The sequence below is a fragment of the Scyliorhinus torazame genome, chromosome 10 (assembly GCF_047496885.1).
Source record: "Scyliorhinus torazame isolate Kashiwa2021f chromosome 10, sScyTor2.1, whole genome shotgun sequence".
Taxonomy (NCBI): domain Eukaryota; kingdom Metazoa; phylum Chordata; class Chondrichthyes; order Carcharhiniformes; family Scyliorhinidae; genus Scyliorhinus; species Scyliorhinus torazame.
In genome coordinates, this window is record NC_092716.1 from 98,695,544 (window position 1) to 98,714,916 (window position 19,373).

The following is a 19,373-nucleotide window of genomic DNA, read 5'->3' on the forward strand; positions in this document are numbered from 1 at the left end:
AGCATCCTTCTTGCATCTACCCTGTCTCTTCTCATACGCCAGTCCTGCCATCCAGGAATCACTCTGGTTAACTTTCTCTGCACTCCCTCTATAGCAAGAATATTCTTCCTCAGATAAGGAGACCAAAACAGCACACAATATTCCAGGTGTGGCCTCACCAATACCCAGTATAATTTCAGCAAGACATCCCTGCTCCTGTACTCAAATCCTTTCGCTATGAAGGCTGACATATCATAGAATTTACAGTGCAGAAGGAGGCCATTCGGCCCATCGAGTCTGCACCGGCTCTTGGAAAGAGCACCCTACCCAAGGTCCACACCTCCACCCTATCCCCATAACCCAGTAACCCCACCCAACACTAAGGGCAATTTTGGACACTCAGGGCAATTTAGCATGGCCAATCCACCTTACCTGCACATCTTTGGACTGTGGGAGGAAACCGGAGCACCCGGAGGAAACCCACGCACACACGGGGAGAATGTGCAGACTCCGCACAGACCGTGACCCAAGCCGGGAATCGAACCTGGGACTCTGCAGCTGCTAACCACAATGCTACCGTGCTGCCCTATATATCATTTGCCTTCTTTACCGCCTGCTGCACCTGCGTGTTTACCTTCAGCGACTGGTGTATGGGCACACCCAGGTCTTGTTGCACATTCCCCCCTCCTAATTTAAGGCCATTCAGATAATAATCTGCCCTCCCATTTTGCTGCCAAAGTGGATAACCTCACATTTGTCCAAATTATACTGCATCTGCCATTCATTTGCCCACTCATTCAACTCAACTTATCCAAATCACACTGAAGAATCTCTGCATCCTCCTCACATGTTCACCCTGCCCACCCAGCTTTGTGTCATCTGCAAATTTGGAGATATTACCTTTTGTTTCCTCATCTAAATCATTAATATATATTGTGAATAGCTAGAGACCCAGCAGCGATCCCTGCAGTATCCCACTAGTTACTGCCTGCAATTTGAAAAGAGATCAGTTTATTTTTACTCATTGCTTCGGGTCTGCCAACCAGTTTTCTTTTTTTGAAATGTATTTTATTCCAAACATCTTCAAAAATACAACAACACAAATCAATAACATTCTCAACACCCAAACAATTCACAGTTTGTGCAATTTTCTTTCCCTTTTCACCCCCTCACCCCATGCGACAAACAATTCTCAAACATTGTCATGAACAGTCCCAACGAGTCTCAAAGCCCCTAATGATCCCCTCAACTCAAACCCAATTGAAGGAAGTCATACAGGTCCCCCAGCCAAGTCGCCACCCCGGCACCGTTGCTGACCACAAATCCAGCAATATCCTTCGCTGGGCAATTAGAGAGGCGAAGACCACGACACCGGCCCCCTTCCCTTCCACCAGCTCCAGCATTTCTGACACCCCAAAGATCGCCACCAATGAGTCCGGCCTGACCTCTACCTCCACAATCTTCAATTGTGTCCCAAACACCACTTCCCAGTTTTTCTCCAACTTCTCACAGCCCCAGAACATGTGCACATGGTTCGCTGGCCCTTGCCCGCACATCTCACACCAGTACGCAACCTCCTGGAAGAACCCAGTCATCCTCGCCCGAGTCATATGCACCCTGTGCACCATCTTGAATTGAATCAAGCTCATTCTCTCGCACGAGGAGGTCAAATTTACCCTACTCATCGCCTCACTCCACACTCCCCATCCTACCTACCCCCCCCCAACTCCTCCTCCCATTTATTCTTGATCCTCACCACCTGCGCTCCCCCTTGCTCCCCCAGCCAACCATATATGTCGCCAATCCTGGTTGGGAACTGGGATATGCACCATGATAACATATTGGCCTTTCACCCCTACAGACAATGGATATTGGAGTTTAACCAGCAATGGTGGCCTTCCTGTTTGTCTCTGCAGCCCTGGGAGCACGTATATGTATATATTTGTTCACATTAAACACCTATTCACATTGTTACAACTTGCCTCGGTGCTCTGTCAGATGGATGTGTGGGGTGGACTGGTCTGGGCTGGCCAGAGAGGGGGTGCGGGTGTTTGGGGAGGGTGGGGTGGGTTGGGCATTGTCAAACGATGCTCATCCCAGAACGGGTTGTCATCATCCTCCATCCCATGGACCAGAACTGCAGTTACTGCCAACTTAGGGCCCGCACCCCTGTAGTGCGGCAGCTATGTATCACGGAGAGTGTTGCAAGCAGCGGAGCAGGGTGGGGGTTGTGATGCGGTGTCCGTGCCCCTGACCAGTCCCCCCCGCCCTTCCCCAGTCGGTGATCCTGGAGGCGATCAGAGCATCCGGCACGTGGGCCCTGGCGCACACGTTGTGCGGCTTCCTGTGCCTGACTGGTACCATGTCCTGTCCATCCTCGCCCTCTCCCACATCCTCCTTGCCGCAGGAGGCTTGGCATTCATTCTCCTCCTCCAGCATGTCACCCTTCTGCTGCGCAATGCTGTGGATGACACAGCAGGCCTTCACAATGCGGGCGACCCTCTCAGCATCATACTGGAGGTCTCCTCCAGAGCAGTCCAGGCACCTGAACTGCATCCTCATGATGCCGAAGCACCGCTCAATCACGCCCCTGGTCACTGCAGGGGCATCGTTGTAGCGGGTCTCTGTGTTGTGTTATGGGCCAGGGTTGAGAGAACTCCAAAGTATATCATGGAGATCACCTGACCCATGCAGTATGGGAAGCACATGGCCCACTCTACAGGTGCGGTGCAGCGGAAATTTTAAAGTAATTTTAAAAACAAAACAATGTTTATTCTATGAACTCGGTGAACCTTTTTAAAACATACAGTGAACATCTTAGCACCCATTAATTCAAATACACCCCCCCCCCCCAAAGAATACAACGCTCTAAGTAATCCTTGAACTTTCCTTTTAACATCCATAAGACAAAAATTATTTTTACAGAAGCACATCAGGTTTAAATTCTCTACTGAGAGCAGTTATCACTGAATTCACCAAATGATCTAGAGATAGTCTTTAGATGGCAGAGAGATCGAAATTACACCTTATTTGGCTGGCTTCAGCTCCAACACTAAAACGAAACCAAAAAACACAGACCAAAGCTTTTCCTCAAAGCAAAATGAAAAAGCAGAGCCAGAGTTCAGCTCCCCCCACACTCTGACATCACTGCAGCCACTTGAGCAGACAAACATTTCTTAAAGTGACATTCCCATGACAGTTGGTCTGTTGGCTTCGGATAGGCATCATCAGCCACAAACACAGTGGATAACCCTGCGCTACATTACGCTGTGACTGTGCCACCACCTTCTGAAAAAATGAATGAAATGAAAATCGCTTATTGTCACAAGTAGGCTTCAAATGAAGTTACTGTGAAAAGCCCCTAGTCGCCACATTCCGGCGCCTGTTCGGGGAGGCTGGTACGGGACTTCTGGGTCTACGCCACATCAGCCAGTGACTGCGCCATCTCCCTCTGGGAAAGGGCCACCTCCCTCTGTGTCAGTGCCACGTCGGCCAGCGCTGGGCAATGTCACTGACGTTCTCAGCCATGGCCTGCTGTGACTTGGCCACGCTCAGGAGCACCGCTGGAATGTCCAGGTGGCTCTGGCATATAGCGCCTGCACAGAATGTCCCAAGCCTTGGACATGCTGATCCATAGCCAAAACCCTTGGCCCCAAGGCCTACAACGCAGAGACCACCCGTGCGGTGTTGGTCTGGGTGGCATGCATGTTCGGCACCACCACCTGCTCCTACGCGCGGTTGGACTCCTCCAACTGCACCTGCAGGTGGCAAATGCTCGCTGGCAACCCCTCATCTCATCCCTGGCTCTGCAACTGCATCTCCACTGTAGATGGGATTGTCCGTTCCAGAAGCCCGAAATCCATCTGGACGGCAGCTAGTCCCTGAGGTACTGGAGCAGTTGTGTGGTGTGCACCAGAGGGTATCTCAGGAGCCTCTTTATAAAGTGGTCAACCGAGGTGGGTGTCTGGGATGGTGGAGGGTGTTGGGTGACAGCTGTGACGAAAAGTCAGTGTCATCCCCAGACTCGCACTACGGGGTATCTTGGTCACAGGCATAATATGGCTCCCGTCCGTATTGGTATCCTCGTCGCTGGGCAGCACATGGGGGAGCTCAGGTTGTTGCACTGGCTGGGGGTGGGGAAACCAGATGGACCTGCCCCATCACCAGCAGGTCCTGCAAAACACAAGACCAGACATGGGCTGGGGGTGGAGTGGGGGTGAGGGTGGTGTGGGGGTGAGACGGGGTGAGTGGTGTTGGGGTGAGGGTGGTGGTGGGACTGCTATTGGGGGGGTTTGACCTACGTGTCGGGGGGAACTGCAACTAAGTAGGGTGTCACTTCCTCGCCCGCGGCAAACCTCCACCCCGACGACTTCCTTTTCCTCAGGGCCGCCAACTATGCCCAGGGCATGCTACTCTGCCACGTTGGAGGGCCGTAGGTCCGGCGGTCCCCCCCCCCAGTTTTCTCACACTCCCAGCGGTTATGGCGGGCTTCTCCTGGGGGTTGTCGGGGGGAGCAGAAAACGACAGTGTTAGGCAGTCCGACACATGCAACCCATTGGGTGGGTAGCTGGTGGCCTCAGTGGCCAGGACACCCAGCCATAGCGGCCGGTATGGGTGCCGGCATATGGTGCAAGGTGGGGGTTCGGCCGCCCTCCAGGTGGGCAGGGGTAGAGTTACGTGTGTGTGGGACGGGGGATCGTGCCAGTGGCACAGTGTTGCCTACTCACCATGGCCACCCTGAGGAGGTCACTTCAGGCCGGTCCGGATGTTGTTACTAGTGACTCTGACTGCGTCTTCTAATAATAATGAGTGTCCCGGCATCTGTGGGTATGTCGTTGTTTCTCTACAGAGTAAGTTTTTGACTTACACGTGTTGTAACTCTTTCCCCTGGTCAGTTGAAGCCTCTCCATCAGTTCTTCTAGTGTTGTCAGTCTGTTGTTCGTATAGAAGTCACTAACTGTCAGAGTCCCACCGTCCTGTCTCCACCTGTTGAAGATGGCCTATATTTTGACTGGCGTGAACCTGTGATTGTTGCAGATGGGGGCCACAGTGGACATTTCGTTCAGACGGAAGTGTTGTCTTAGTTGGTTCCATGTCCGGAGTATGGCTACTCCACTGGGCTTGTTGAGTGCTTGGCTGGTGGGGATGGGAGCTCTGTTGTGGCCAGAGCCCAGAGGGATGCCCTGTGCAGGAGCTCTCCTCCATTCTTACCCTATTTGCTTATAGTTCCTTAACCCATCCCCTCACTCTGGTTCTTTTACCCATTCCCTCACTCTTTCTCCCCAGTGGTAGTATTGCAGGTTTAGGAGGACCTGGCCTCTCATGATCTCGTTCTTTGCAAGACTTTTTGGGGGATCCTTGGATTCGTCCCCTCCCACCCCACACACAAACGCCATGATCAATTTGTCTACTGTGTTAAAGAAGGCCTTGGGATGTAGATCAGTATGGATCTGAACAGGAAGCGGAACTTGGAGAGTACGTTCATCTTGATCATCTGCACCCACCCGCCTGGGACAGTGGGAGTGTGTCCCACCTCTGCAGGTCCTCCTTTACTTCCTCCATCAGACTTGCCAGATTCCGTTTGTGGATCCGTGTCTAGTCGTGGGCAATTTGGATATCCGGGTAGCGAAATTTGTTTCAGGCTTGTTTAAACGGCAGTCTCTCCAGCTCTGCCTCTCTCCCTTACGGGTTCACCGGGAAGATTTCACTTTTGCTCAGGATCAGTTTGTAACCCGAGAATGGGCAATTTAGCATCATTGGACTGTAGGAGGAAACCGGAGCACCTGGAGGAAACCCATGCAAACGCTGGGAGAACGTGCAAACTCCAACATGTAAAATTCTGAAGGGGCTTGACAGGTTAGATGCTGAAAGGATGTTTCATAGATCGAGAAGATAGGAGCAGAAGGAGGCCTTTTGGCCCTTCAAGCCTGCTCCACCATTCATCACGATCATGGCTGATCATCCAACTCAATAGCCTAATCCTGCTTTCTCCCCATAGCCTTTGGTCCCATTCTCCCCAAGTGCTATATCCAGCCGCCTCTTGAATATATTCAAAGTTTTAGCATCAACTACTTTCTGTGGTAATGAATTCCACAGGCTCACCACTCTTTGTGTGAAGAAGTGTCTCCTTATCTCTGTCCGAAATGGTTTACCCTGAATCCTCAGGCTGTGACGCCTGGTTCTGGACACACCTATCATTGGTAACATCTTCCCTGCATCTACCCTGTCTGGTCCTGTTAGAATTTTATACGTCTCTATGAGATCCCACCTCATTCTTCTGAACTCCACGAGAACAATCCCAACCTAGTCAATCTCTCCTCATATGACAGTCCCGCCATTCCTCATGGTGGATTCTGGGCCTGGTGGCACAGTTTAAATGTTTGTGACTGAGGCAAGGAGAAATTGTTTCTCTCAAATGGTCATTAAATTTTGGAATTCTCTTTCCCAGATAGAAAAGGAGACTGAGGTACTGAATATATTTAAGGCTTAGTTAGATTTTTGATCTATAAGGGTGTCCAGCGTTATTGTGGGGAACAGGCAGGAAAATGGAGTCAAGGCCACAATCAGATCAACAATCATCTTATTGAATGGCAGAACAAGTTTGCAGAGCCAAATGACCTTTTCCTGCTACTATTCCTTTAAATATATTTTTATTAAGAATTTTTCAACAATATTTTCCACCTTACAAACAACCCCCCCCCCTGTAACAAAGAAAAGAAAAAGAACTCGCGTGGCAAGACATGAACGTGGCAAGTCAATAAGATACAGAACTTTGTACATTGGATTCTTCCCGTATATGTCAGTTTCCGGATCATTCATGTGTTTTCTTGCTCAAATGCCCCCCTAAAGGAACCCCCCCCCCCCCCTCCCCAAACAAACGATATCACCCCCCGGGCTGCTGCTGCTGTCCGACCTTCATCTAACGCTCCGCGAGATGGTCTAGGAACGGTTGCCACCGCCTGTAGAACCCCTGCGCAGACCCTCTCAAGGCAAACTTTATCCTTTCCAACTTAATAAACCCAGCCATATCATTTATCCAGGCCTCCACGCTGGGGGGCTTACCCTCCTTCAACATTAGCACGATCCTTCGCCGGGCTACTAGGGACGCAAAGGCCAGAATGCCGGCCTCTTTCACCTCCTCCACTCCCGGCTCGTCGAATACTCCAAATAGTGCTAGCCCCCAGCTTGGCTTGACCCGGACTTTCACCACCTTAGATACTATTCCCGCAACTCCCCTCCAGAACCTCTCCAGTGCCGGGCATGACCAAAACGTATGGACATGGTTCGCCAGACTTCCTGAGCACCTCCCACATCTGTCCTGCACCCCAAAGAACCTACTCAGCCTCGCCCCCGTCATATGTGCTCTATGAACCACCTTAAATCGTATCAGGCTAAGCCTGGCACACGAGGAAGAGGAATTAACCGTACTTAGGGCATCAGCCCATAGCCCCTCCTCAATCTCCTCCCTCAACTCCTCATCCCATTTACCCTTCAGCTCCTCTACCAAAGCCTCCCCCTCTTCTTTCATGATGTGGACAGTTAGTGACATCGAAACAAACCTGTTGGACTTTAACCTGGTGTTGTAAGACTTCGTACTGTGCTCTTCTTTCATCTCCTGGTATATCGCCGACACCTTGCCCTTTCCGACCCATACGCCCAAAATCACCCTATCTTGAATCCCCTGTGCCGGGAGTAGCGGAAATTCCCTCACCTGCCGCCTCACAAACGCCCTCACTTGCATATACCTGAAAGCGTTTCCCGGGGGTAGCCCAAACTTCTCCTCCAGCGCCCCTAAGCTCGCAAACGTCCCGTCAATGAACAGGTCCCCCATTCTTCTAATCCCTACCCGATGCCAGCTCTGAAACCCCCCGTCCATCCTTCCTGGGACAAACCGATGGTTGTCTCTGATCGAGGACCACACCGAGGCTCCCGTCGCACCCCTTTGTCGTCTCCACTGCCCCCAGATCTTTAGCGTTGCCACCACCACCGGGCTCGTGGTGTACTTTGTTGGCGAGATCGGCAGCGGTGCCGTCGCCAGCGCCCCCAGGCTCGTTCCTTTGCAGGACGCCATCTCCAACCTCTTCCACGCCGCCCCCTCTCCCTCCATCACCCACTTACGGATCATTGCCACGTTGGCTGCCCAATAGTAACCAACCAAATTCGGCAGCCCCAACCCTCCTCTATCTTTGCTACGCTCCAGGAACCCCATCCTTACCCTCGGGGTCTTACTCGCCCACACAAATCCCATAATGCTCCTGCTTACCCTCTTAAAGAAGGCCTTAGTAATCACAATTGGGAGGCATTGGAATACAAAAAGAAACCTCAGGAGGACCACCATTTTAACCGACTGTACCCTACCCGCCAGCGAGAGTGGCAACATGTCCCACCTTTTAAAATCCTGCTCCATCTGTTCCACCAACCGCGTCAAATTAAGCTTGTGCAGTGCCCCAGCTTCTAGCTACCTGAATTCACACAGAATCACAGAATTTACAGTGCAGAAGGAGGCCATTCGGCCCATCGAGTCTGCACCGGCTCTTGGAAAGAGCACCCTACCCAAGTCCACACCTCCACACCTCCACCCTATCCCCATAACCCAGTAACCCCACCCAGCACTAAGGGCAATTTTGGACACTAAGGGCAATTTAGCATGGCCAATCCACCTAACTTGCACATCTTTGGACTGTGGGAGGAAACCGGAGCACCCGGAGGAAACCCACGCACACACGGGGAGAACGTGCAGACTCTGCACAGACAGTGACCCAGCGGGGAATCGAACCTGGGACCCTGGAGCTGTGAAGCAATTGTGCTAACCACCATGCTGCCCAAGTATTCCCAAGTATCGAAAGCTCCTTTCCGCCCTCCTCAACGGTAGGTCGTCTATCCCTCTTCCCTGGTCTCCCGGATGGATCACAAAGAGCTCACTCTTTCCCACATTGAGCTTATAGCCCGAAAAGTCTCCAAACTCCCGTAGGATCTGCATTACCTCAACCATCCCCTCCACTGGATCCGTCACATACAGCAACAGGTCGTCTGCGTACAGCGACATTCGATGTTCCTCTCCCCCTCGAACCACCCCCTTCCATTTCCCTGACTTCCTTAACACCATGGCCAAAGGTTCAATTGCTAATGCGAACAGCAGAGGGGACAGGGGGCACCCCTGCATCGTCCCTCGATACAGCCAGAAATACTCCGACCTCCGCCGGTTCGTGACCATACTCGCCACCGGGACTTTATACAGGAGCTTAACCCACCTAATGAACCCTCCCCCGAACCCAAACCTCCTCAACACTTCCCAGAGATACTCCCACTCTATCCGATCAAAGGCCTTCTCCGCATCCATGGCTGTCACTATCACCGCTTCTCCCTCCACCGATGGCATCATTATCACATTTAGGAGCCTTCGCATATTAGTGTTTAACCGCCTACCCTTTACGAATCCCGTCTGGTCCTCGTGAATCACCCCCGGGACACAGTCCTCAATCCTCATGGCCAACATTTTTGCCAGCAACTTAGCATCTACGTTAAGGAGCGAGATCGGTCTATACGACCCACATTGCAGTGGGTCCTTATCCCGCTTCAAGATCAAAGCGATCGTCGCCTCCGACAGTGTCGGGGGCAGGGCCCCCCCCTACCTTGCTTCATTGAAGGTCCTTACCAGCAACGGGGCTAACAGGTCTACATACTTCCTATAAAACTCTACCGGGAACCCATCCGTCCCCGGGGCCTTCCCTGCGTGCATGCTCCCCAGTCCTTTAACCAGCTCCTCCACCCCAATTGGCATCCCCAAACCAGCCACCTCCTGCTCCTCCACCCTCGGGAACCTCAATTGGTCCAAGAATCGCCGCATCCCCTCTTTTCCCCCTTGGGGCTGGGACCTACACAGCTCCTCGTAAAAGGCCTTAAAAGCCTCATTCACTTTCCCCGCACTCCGCACCGTAGTTCCCCTGCCATCTTTGATTCCGCCTATTTCCCTCGCTGCCACCCTCTTACGTAGCTTATGTGCCAGCATCCGACTCGCCTTCTCCCCATATTCATATATCGCCCCCTGTGCCTTCCTCCACTGTGCCTCTGCCTTCCCTGTGGTCAACAGGTCGAACTTTGTCTGGAGAGTTCGTCTCTCCCTGAGTAGTCCCTCATCTGGAGCCTCTGCATAGCACCTGTCCACCCTTAAAATCTCCCCCACAATCTCTCCCTTTCCCTGCCCTCTCTATTCACCCTATGAGCCCTGATGGAGATTAACTCTCCCCTGACCACCGCCTTCAGCGCCTCCCATACTACTCCCACCTGCACCTCCCCGTTGTCGTTGGCCTCCAGATACCTTTCGATACACCCCCGCACCCTCCCGCACACTTCCTCGTCTGCCAGCAGTCCCACATCCAACCTCAAAAACGGCTGTTGGTCCCTCTCCTCCCCCAGCTCTAGCTCCACCCAATGCGGGGCATGGTCTGAAATGGCTATGGCCGAATACTCCGTTCCCTCCACTTTCGGGATCAATGCCCTGCCCAGAACAAAAAAATCTATCTGGGAGTAGGCCTTATGGACATGGGAGAAAAAAGAAAATTCTCTGGCCAAAGGCCTGGCAAATCTCCACGGATCTACTCCCCCCATCTGGTCCATGAACCCCCTAAGCACCTTGGCCGCAGTCGCCCTCTTCCCCGTCCTAGATCTAGAGCGATCTAATGCTGGGTCCAGCACCGTATTAAAATCCCCCCCCCCCCATTATCAAGCTCCCTACCTCCAGGTCTGGAATACGCCACAGCATCCGTTTCATGAATCCAGCATCGTCCCAGTTCGGGGCATATACATTCACCAGTGCCACCTCCGTCCCCTGCAACCTACCACTCACCATCATGTATCGGCCTCCCTTGTCCGCTACTATGTTCTTGGCCTCAATATTGCCACCCCTCCATTCTTCGCATCCAGCCCCGAGTAGAACACCTGTCCTACCCATCCCTTCCTTAACCTGACCTGATCTGCCACCTTCAGATGTGTCTCCTGAAGCATGACCACGTCTGCCTTCAGTCCCTTTAGGTGCGCGAACACTCGGGCCCTCTTAACCGGCCCATTTAGGCCTCTCACATTCCACGTGATCAGCTGGATTGGGGGGTTACCCCCTCCCCCCCGCCGACTAGCCATCTCCTATCTTAGGCCAGTCCCGTGCTTGCGCCTCCCGCTCCCTCCAGTCCCCCAGGTGTGGAACCCCCGTCCCGACCACCTCTTCCATTTTCAGTTCCCCCTCGGACAGTGCAGCAGCAACCCTAAACCCCCCCCGCTAGATCTACGTCTAGCTCTTTTGCTCCCCCCATATTACTTCCGTGAGTCAGCTGACTTCTGCTGACCCCGGCTTCCCCTGCCTACCCGTTGATCTCCCCCGTGTGGGAGTCTCTCCTCCTCCTTACCTTCCTCCATCCTTTTGGCGCGGGAAAAAGCCCGCGCTTTCCCGAACCAGCCCCGCCCCCTGTGGCGCAGCTCCTGTTGCGGCCCTTATCCCAATTCCCTCATCCCAATTCCCTCATCCCCGAATCTCACCTCCCTCCAGCACAGGCGCCCACACTCCCCACCATCATCATCTCATCTACCGAAAAGAAAAAAGGAATTTTAGGAACTTTAACCAGAACTCGACCCACATCCCCATCCATCATCCCACCCATGAAGTATTCTTTACCCATATTTACAACCCCATATACAAACGCCATCTCCCCCCCGCAATCACATCCCCTCAGTTTGAGTCCAGTTTTTCCATCTGAATAAAGGTCCAAGCCTCTTCTGGCGTTTCAAAATATTGGTGTCGGTCCTGATAAATGACCCACAGTCGCGCAGGCTGCAGCATGCCGAACCTGACTTCTATTATGCAGCACCGCCTTGACCCGTTTGAAGCCAGCTCTCCTCCTTGCCACCTCCACGCTCCAATCCTGGTCGACTCGGATCACCGCGTTCTATCTACTGCTCCGCACCTTCTTGGCCCATCTCAGCACACTTTCTTTGTCCGCGAAGCGATGGAACCTTGCCACTATCGCCCTTGGCGGCTCATCGGCCTTGGGTCTCCTCGCCAGGACCCGGTGGGCCCCTTCCAGCTCCAGGGGGCTCGGAGAGGCCTCCGCACCCATCAGCGAATGGAGCATCGTACTCATGTACACCCCGGCATCAGCTCCCTCCACTCCTTCGGGAAGATCCAGAATCCGGAGGTTCTTCCTCCCTCGACCTGTTCTCCAGGACCTCAATTCTCTCGGCCCACCTCCTGTGCACCGCCTCGTGCGCCTCCATTTTTACCGCCAGGCCCAGGATCTCGTCCTCGTTGGTATTCACTTGATCATTCACCTCACGGAGCTCCGCTGCCTGGGTCTTCTGGGTCTCCTTCAGCCCCTCAATCACCAACAGCATTGGTGCCAGCACCTCCTTTTTCAGCTCCTCCACACATCGCTTGAGGAACTCCTGCTGGCCTGGCCCCCACGCTGCTCGCCCTCCGCCCTCCGCCATCTTGCTTTTTTCCCCTCGTTTTGGTCTCTGCTCCAGGGCCTGTTTCCTCGTCGTTCCACCGCTAATTTCTGCCATATATTGTAAGGGGGGACCTTACTGCACCTTCCCACACGGGATTGATTCAAAAAAAGCTCTGTTGGGTCTCCTCTGGAGAGCCCGAAAGTCCGTTGTCGCGGGAGCTGCCGAAATGTGCGGCTTAGCTCCGCATCGCCACAACCGGAAGTCTCGCTCCTATTTCTTATGATCCTATGACTCACTTAACTGTAGATCTTTTTCCTCTGTAGGTTTCCACTCAAGAATTGGCACACATAGTTACTGCACTTTATGATATTTGCCTTCCCAATGTTGGACCAAAGGATCTTCGATCAACTATATGTGCCATTGGAACAAAAACCATCATCCTGGTGCGTAATGAGCAAGGTACCGTTAAAGCAAAACCAATCACGAGTGTACTATATCATGATAAGGGGATATTAGACATTTGGGTTCAGAAATGGAGTCCAAAATGAAGCAGACAATTTAAAGATTTAAACAGATTGAAGCAAAATGCTGTTAGCCTGAATGCAAAGGGATATATGCCCTTACCTGGCTGAGTCACAAGCTCCCATTCAGACTTAAAACTCATTAGGGAATGCATAATGTTATTCATCAAAGACCCATTGTCTTTCGGGACATTCCTACATGACCAGCCATTATTCTGTTAACAGAGTCCGATGTCCTAATGGTCAATGGAAGATAGTTGCATATGATTAGCATAGCTCTGGCCTTTTGTATAAACGGGAATGGGCTATCAGCCAAACAATGAGAATAGATTCAAGTTTGACCACCTCAGGGGAAGAATCTTTGTTTGAAGGGCTTCGAGAGAGAGATCCTTTTGGGAACAAAGACAGAGAAGCAGATGGGCAGCCAAAGAGACAAGTCAGGAAACCTGTGGAGAGTAGCCAGTCAGGTCATGAAGCCTGCTAGCTTAAAGATGTAAGCAACCATGGAGTAAGTCATGGAAACTGCCACAGAGAGAGAAAGCTTTGAAAAAAGGATTCTGAAAGAGATGGCTTAATAGAAGAAAGATTGCTTCTCAAATGAAAGTGCTGCCTTTGCCTGGATGTGCAAGTGGAACGAGAGCTGTATTTTAATGCCAAGTGTTGTTTAATGGGACCTTGTGTTAAGAAACTGCATATAATCTGTTAAGTGTTACAACTGTGAAGTTTGAAAGTTTAAATTTTCTTTTCTTTTCTTTTTAATAAAGTTTTGTTTATAAAATAACAAAGCCCAATTTCTGATATCATCACTCCCGGAACGAATCCATCTTTTCTGCACAGTCTTAAAATTTAAAAACATTATGCTTCTGGTTCAGTATCTTAGCCATTGTTGAGGTCTGACCAGAGTCCATAACAATTATCTCTCACTAATACCTGCTAACTGTCATGATATGTCAGAAACTGATAACAAAATTACTCATTTGAGAGCCAAGCTCTTCAGCTCATGAACTAATACTATTAATATTTTGGAATTCAATAACCCTGAGTGGATGCAGAAGTTCACTATTTGAACCAGCATAGGAGTTCTCCTAGCATCCTGGTTAACATTCACTAGATCAATCCCAGTAATATAAAAATATTGGACCTTTCATTGTTTTGTTCTTTCTGAGACCTGCAAAATTGCCTGCCACATTTGACTATGAAAATACCTGAGCCTCAAATAATCTATTGGCTAAAAAGCACTTTGAAATAACTGAATGACCTGAACAATGCATAACAATATATAAAGGCATGTTTGTTCATTATTTACTGGGGGCTTTAGCTTTTGCCACCTGCGGTACCTGTTGTGTTTGACTCTTCAGTCTGGTAACAAGCTGTGGGAATCCTCAGATAATCTAGCCAGTCCTTCCAGGATTTAACCCTGTCTCTTTCTGTCCTGCTGCAGAGGTGTATGAGGAGTACAGCCAGAAGACTGTGATCAGGCCTATTGTAAATATCACTGGCACCAAATCATCTTGTTGTACAGAGAATTTAAAAGAAGAGAAATTGAGAGTTTTTGCTGCTGTCTTCAGTGATACTGAGAGTAGTGAAGAAGATTCCAAGTCCAATTCAGATCAGTAAGTATATTTATTGATGAGATAAATGGGCAAAGTATATAAGAACAATAATTATGAAGGTTCTGCAACAGAGTCCAAAGTTTCCATATTTGTTACAGTGAGTAACTTACAGATTCATTTCATTCATATTAGTTGGTCAACATATCTGTTGAAAATCTGGGTCAGTTTTGTGGAAACTAAGCCCATCAACTGAGTCATCATTACTTTGCCTTGGTTTATTATATAAGTGATCTTTAATGAGGACTTGGCATTGTATGGTGTGATTAGGGCTGACGAGCTGACTCAGGAATAATTATGTGACCGGCAACTGTGTACATTGTAAAAAGATTATTATGTCAATTGTTATGAGGTAGGAAGAGTAACAGTAACACATCAACATGCCTTGCTAAGCTACATTGTATACTGAGATAGGTTTTAAATAGCTGCTATTTGCAGAGTGAAACTGAAGTTTGTTGCCTTCGTGTCTCTGACCAAATCATTTAAAAAAAATCTGTTTCTCAAATGTAAAGCATTGTTTAGCATATCAGTCACAAAGAAACAATCTCCAGCCTATATTTGCGATGATGTTTCTGTCACTGACTTTCAGGAGAACAGACTCTATGCCTACCTTTTCTCCCTTTTATTCCATTCCAAGTTTGTTTGTTTTTTTAAATATGTTTTTATTAAGAATTTTTCAATAACAATATTTTCCACCTTACGAACAACCCCCCCCCCCCCCCCCGCCCGTAACAAAGAAAAGGAAAAAGAACTCGGGTGGCAAGACATGAACAAGTCAATAAGATACAAAACTTTGTACAGTGGATTCTTCCCGTACATGTCAGTTTCCGGATCCTTCATGTGTTTTCTTGCTCAAATGCCACCCAGAGAAACGCCCCTCCCCCCCCCCCCCTCAAACAATGCCCCCCCCCCAACTGGGTTGCTGTTGCTGCTGTCCGACCTTCCTCTAACGCTCCGCGAGATGGTCTAGGAACGGTTGGCACCGCCTGTAGAACCCCTGCGCAGACCCTCTCAAGGCAAACTTTATCCTTTCCAACTTGATAAACCCTGCCATATCATTTATCCAGGCCTCCACGCTGGGGGGCTTCACCTCCTTCCACATTAGCAAGATCCTTCGCCGGGCTACTAGGGACGCAAAGGCCAGAATACCGGCCTCTTTCGCCTCCTGCACTCCCGGCTCGTCCACTACTCCAAATAGTGCTAGCCCCCAGCTTGGCTTGACCCGGGCTTTCACCACCTTAGATACTGTTCCCGCCACTCCCCTCCAGAACCCCTCCAGTGCCGGACATGACCAAAACATATGGACATGGTTCACCGGACTTCCTGAGCACCTCCCACATCTGTCCTCCACCCCAAAGAACCTGCTCAGCCTCGTCCCCGTCATATGCGCTCTATGAACCACCTTAAATTGTATCAGGCGAAGCCTGGCACACGAGGAAGAGGAATTAACCCTATTTAGGGTGTCAGCCCATAGCCCCTCCTCAATCTCCTCCCCCAACCCCTCCTCCCATATACCCTTCAGCTCCTCTACCAAAGCCTCCCCCTCTTCTTTCATCTCCGTATATCGCCGACACCTTGCCCTCCCCGACCCATACGCCCAAAATCACCCTATCTTGAATCCCCTGTGCCGGGAGTAGCGGAAATTCCCTCACCTGCCGCCTCACAAACGCCCTCACTTGCATGTACCTGAAAGCGTTTCCCAGGGGTAGCCCAAACTTCTCCTCCAGCGCCCCTAAGCTCGCAAACGTCCCGTCAATGAACAGGTCCCCCATTCTTCTAATCCCTACCCGATGCCAGCTCTGAAATCCCCCGTCCATCCTTCCTGGGACAAACCGATGGTTGTCTCTGATCGGGGACCCCACCGAGGCTCCCGTCGCACCCTGTGCCGTCTCCACTGCCCCCAGATCTTTAGCGTTGCCGCCACCACCAGGCTCGTGATATACCTTGTCGGCGAGAGCGGCAGCAGTGCCGTCACCAGCGCCCCCAGGCTTGTTACTTTGCAGGACGCCATCTCCAATCTCTTCCATGCCGCCCCCTCTCCCTCCATCACCCACTTACGGATCATTGCCACGTTGGCTGACCAATAGTAACCAGCCAAATTAGGCAACGCCAACCCTCCTCTATCTCTGCTACGCTCCAAGAACCCCCTCCTTACCCTCGGGGTCTTGCTTGCCCACACAAACCCCGTAATGATCCTGCTTACCCTCTTAAAAAAGGCCTTAGTCATCACAATTGGGAGGCATTGGAATACAAAAGGAATCTCGGGAGGACCACCATTTTAACCGACTGTACCCTACCCGCCAGCGAGAGTGGCAACATGTCCCACCTTTTAAAATCCTCCTCCATCTGTTCCACCAACCGCGACAAATTAAGTTTGTGCAGTGCCCCAGCTCCTAGCTACCTGAATCCCCAAGTATCGAAAGCTCCTTTCTGCCCTCCTCAACGGCAGGTCGTCTATCCCTCTTCCCTGGTCCCCCGGATGGATCACAAAGAGCTCACTCTTTCCCACATTGAGCTTATATCCCGAAAAGTCTCCAAACTCCCGTAGGATCTGCATTACCTCAACCATCCCCTCCACCGGATCCGTCACATACAGCAACAGATCGTTTGCGTATAGCGACATTCGATGTTCCTCTCCCCTCGAACCAACCCCTTCCATTTCCCCGACTCCCTTAACGCCATGGCCAAAGGTTTAATTGCTAATGCGAACAGCAGAGGGGACAGGGGGCATCCCTGCCTCGTCCCTCGATACAGCCGGAAATACTCCGACCTCCGCCGGTTTGTGACCACACTCGCCACCGGGGCTTTATACAGGAGCTTAACCCAACTGATAAACCCTCCCCCGAACCCAAATCTCCTCAACACTTCCCAGAGATACTCCCACTCTACCCGATCAAAGGCCTTCTCCGCGTCCATGGCTGTCACTATCTCCGCTTCTCCCTCCACCGATGGCATCATTATCACATTTAGGAGCCTTCGCACATTAGTATTTAACTGCCTACCCTTTACGAATCCCGTCTGGTCCTCATGAATCACCCCCGGGACACAGTCCTCAATCCTCATGGCCAACATTTTTGCCAGCAGCTTAGCGTCTACGATAAGGAGCGAGATCGGTCTATACGACCCACGTTGCAGTGGGTCCTTATCCCGCTTCAAGATCAAAGAGATCGTCGCCTCCGACATTGTCGGGGGCAGGGTCCCCCCCTCCCTTGATTCATTGAAGGTCCTTACCAGCAACGGGGCTAACAGGTCTACATATTTCCTGTAGAACTCCACCGGGAACCCATCCGTCCCCGGGGCCTTCCCTGCCTGCATGCTCCCCAGTCCTTTAACCAGCTCCTCCACCCCAATTGGCGCCCCCAAACCAGCCACCTCCTGCACCTCCACCCTTGGGAACCTCAACTGATACAAGAATCGCCGCATCCCCTCTTTTCCCCCTGGGGGCTGGGACCTATACAGTTCCTCATAAAAGGCCTTAAAAGGCTCATTCATTTTCCCTGCCCTCCACACCGTAGTTCCCCTGCCATCTTGGACTCCACTTGTTTCCCTCGCTGCCATCCTCTTACGGAGCTGGTGTGCCAGCATCCGGCTCGCCTTCACCCCATATTCATATATCGCCCCCTGTGCCTTCCTCCACTGTGCCTCTGCCTTCCCTGTGGTCAACAGGTCGAACTCCGTCTGGAGTCTTCGTCTCTCCCTGAGTAGTCCCTCATCCGGAGCCTCTGCATAGCTCCTGTCCACCCTTAAAATCTCCCCCACTAACCTCTCCCTTTCCCTGCCCTCTCTCTTCACCCTGTGAGCCCTGATGGAGATAAACTCTCCCCTGACCATCGCCTTCAGCGCCTTCCATACTACTCCCACCTGCATATTCTATTCCAAGTTGATAGCTGTACAGATCAGCAGAAGTAAAATGTCAACACATTGAAAAGCAATAGTATGTATTCTTGTAACTGTTGAAAGCGTTCCATCAAAAATTGAAGCCTGCTGAATCTCATTAGGAAACAGATGATGCATATTGTCCCGGGGTGCCAGTGGGTCTACTTGCAGTAGTGCCACGCAAGTCTCACTATTGACTAGCATTAGTTTATCCTTTCTGAGCTAGTTTTGTCAAAATTGGTAATTAATTTTTTTCTCTGATGTCATTGGTGTTAAGTTATATTATGTGTCAGGGTTTAGAGAACCCCAAAGTGTATCATGGAGTTCACCTGACCCACAACTATTAATAGACTGTGGTATGGGGAGCACACGGCTCACTCTACAGGTGTGGTATTTTTCTGAATTCACCAAATGATCCAGAGATAATCTTTGGATGCAGCTCACTGAAAAACATTTCTCTGAGAGCCTCATACGTTTCTTCTATTTTCAAAGCCCTGATCCATCTATCAAAATTACTCTGTTTGAGCCTTTCAAACTCCATGCATGTTTGACCAAATTATTTCCTTAAATTTCTAAACCTTTGTCTGTAAACTTCAGGCACTAGTTCATATGCACCTAAGATGGATTTTTCACCTCCTCATACGTCCTAGATACCTCCTCCGGTAGTGATGCAAACACTTCACTAGCCCTACCTACCAGCTTTGTTTGAATCAGTAATACCCACATGTCCTGTGGCCATTTCATTTATTTAGCTACCTTCTCAAATGAAATGAAAAAGGCTTCTACCTCCTTCTCGTCAAACCTTAGCAATGCTTGGACATATTTAAATAGATCCCCACCACGCCTTCGACTTAGACGGTCTTTCTCATTATCCTCATCACTATCATCCAACTGTACGTTTCCATTTATGCCTGCCAATTTTAACTGACTGTCATGTTTCATGGCCATT

At 50.7% G+C, this 19,373-nt stretch overlaps 1 protein-coding gene across 2 annotated transcripts in view; it reads left to right on the forward strand.

The window, feature by feature from the left end:
- Positions 1-19,373, forward strand: part of LOC140430789 (uncharacterized) — a 448,181-nt gene that overhangs the window by 83,410 nt on the left and 345,398 nt on the right. Inside the window, exons 2-3 of one of the 2 annotated variants that reach the window (XM_072518479.1) lie at positions 12,741-12,876; positions 14,380-14,551. In XM_072518479.1, the coding sequence (XP_072374580.1) occupies positions 12,741-12,876; positions 14,380-14,551 (308 nt within the window). The remainder of the gene's footprint in view (positions 1-12,740; positions 12,877-14,379; positions 14,552-19,373) is intronic. The other variant, XM_072518480.1, reaches the window with a different exon arrangement.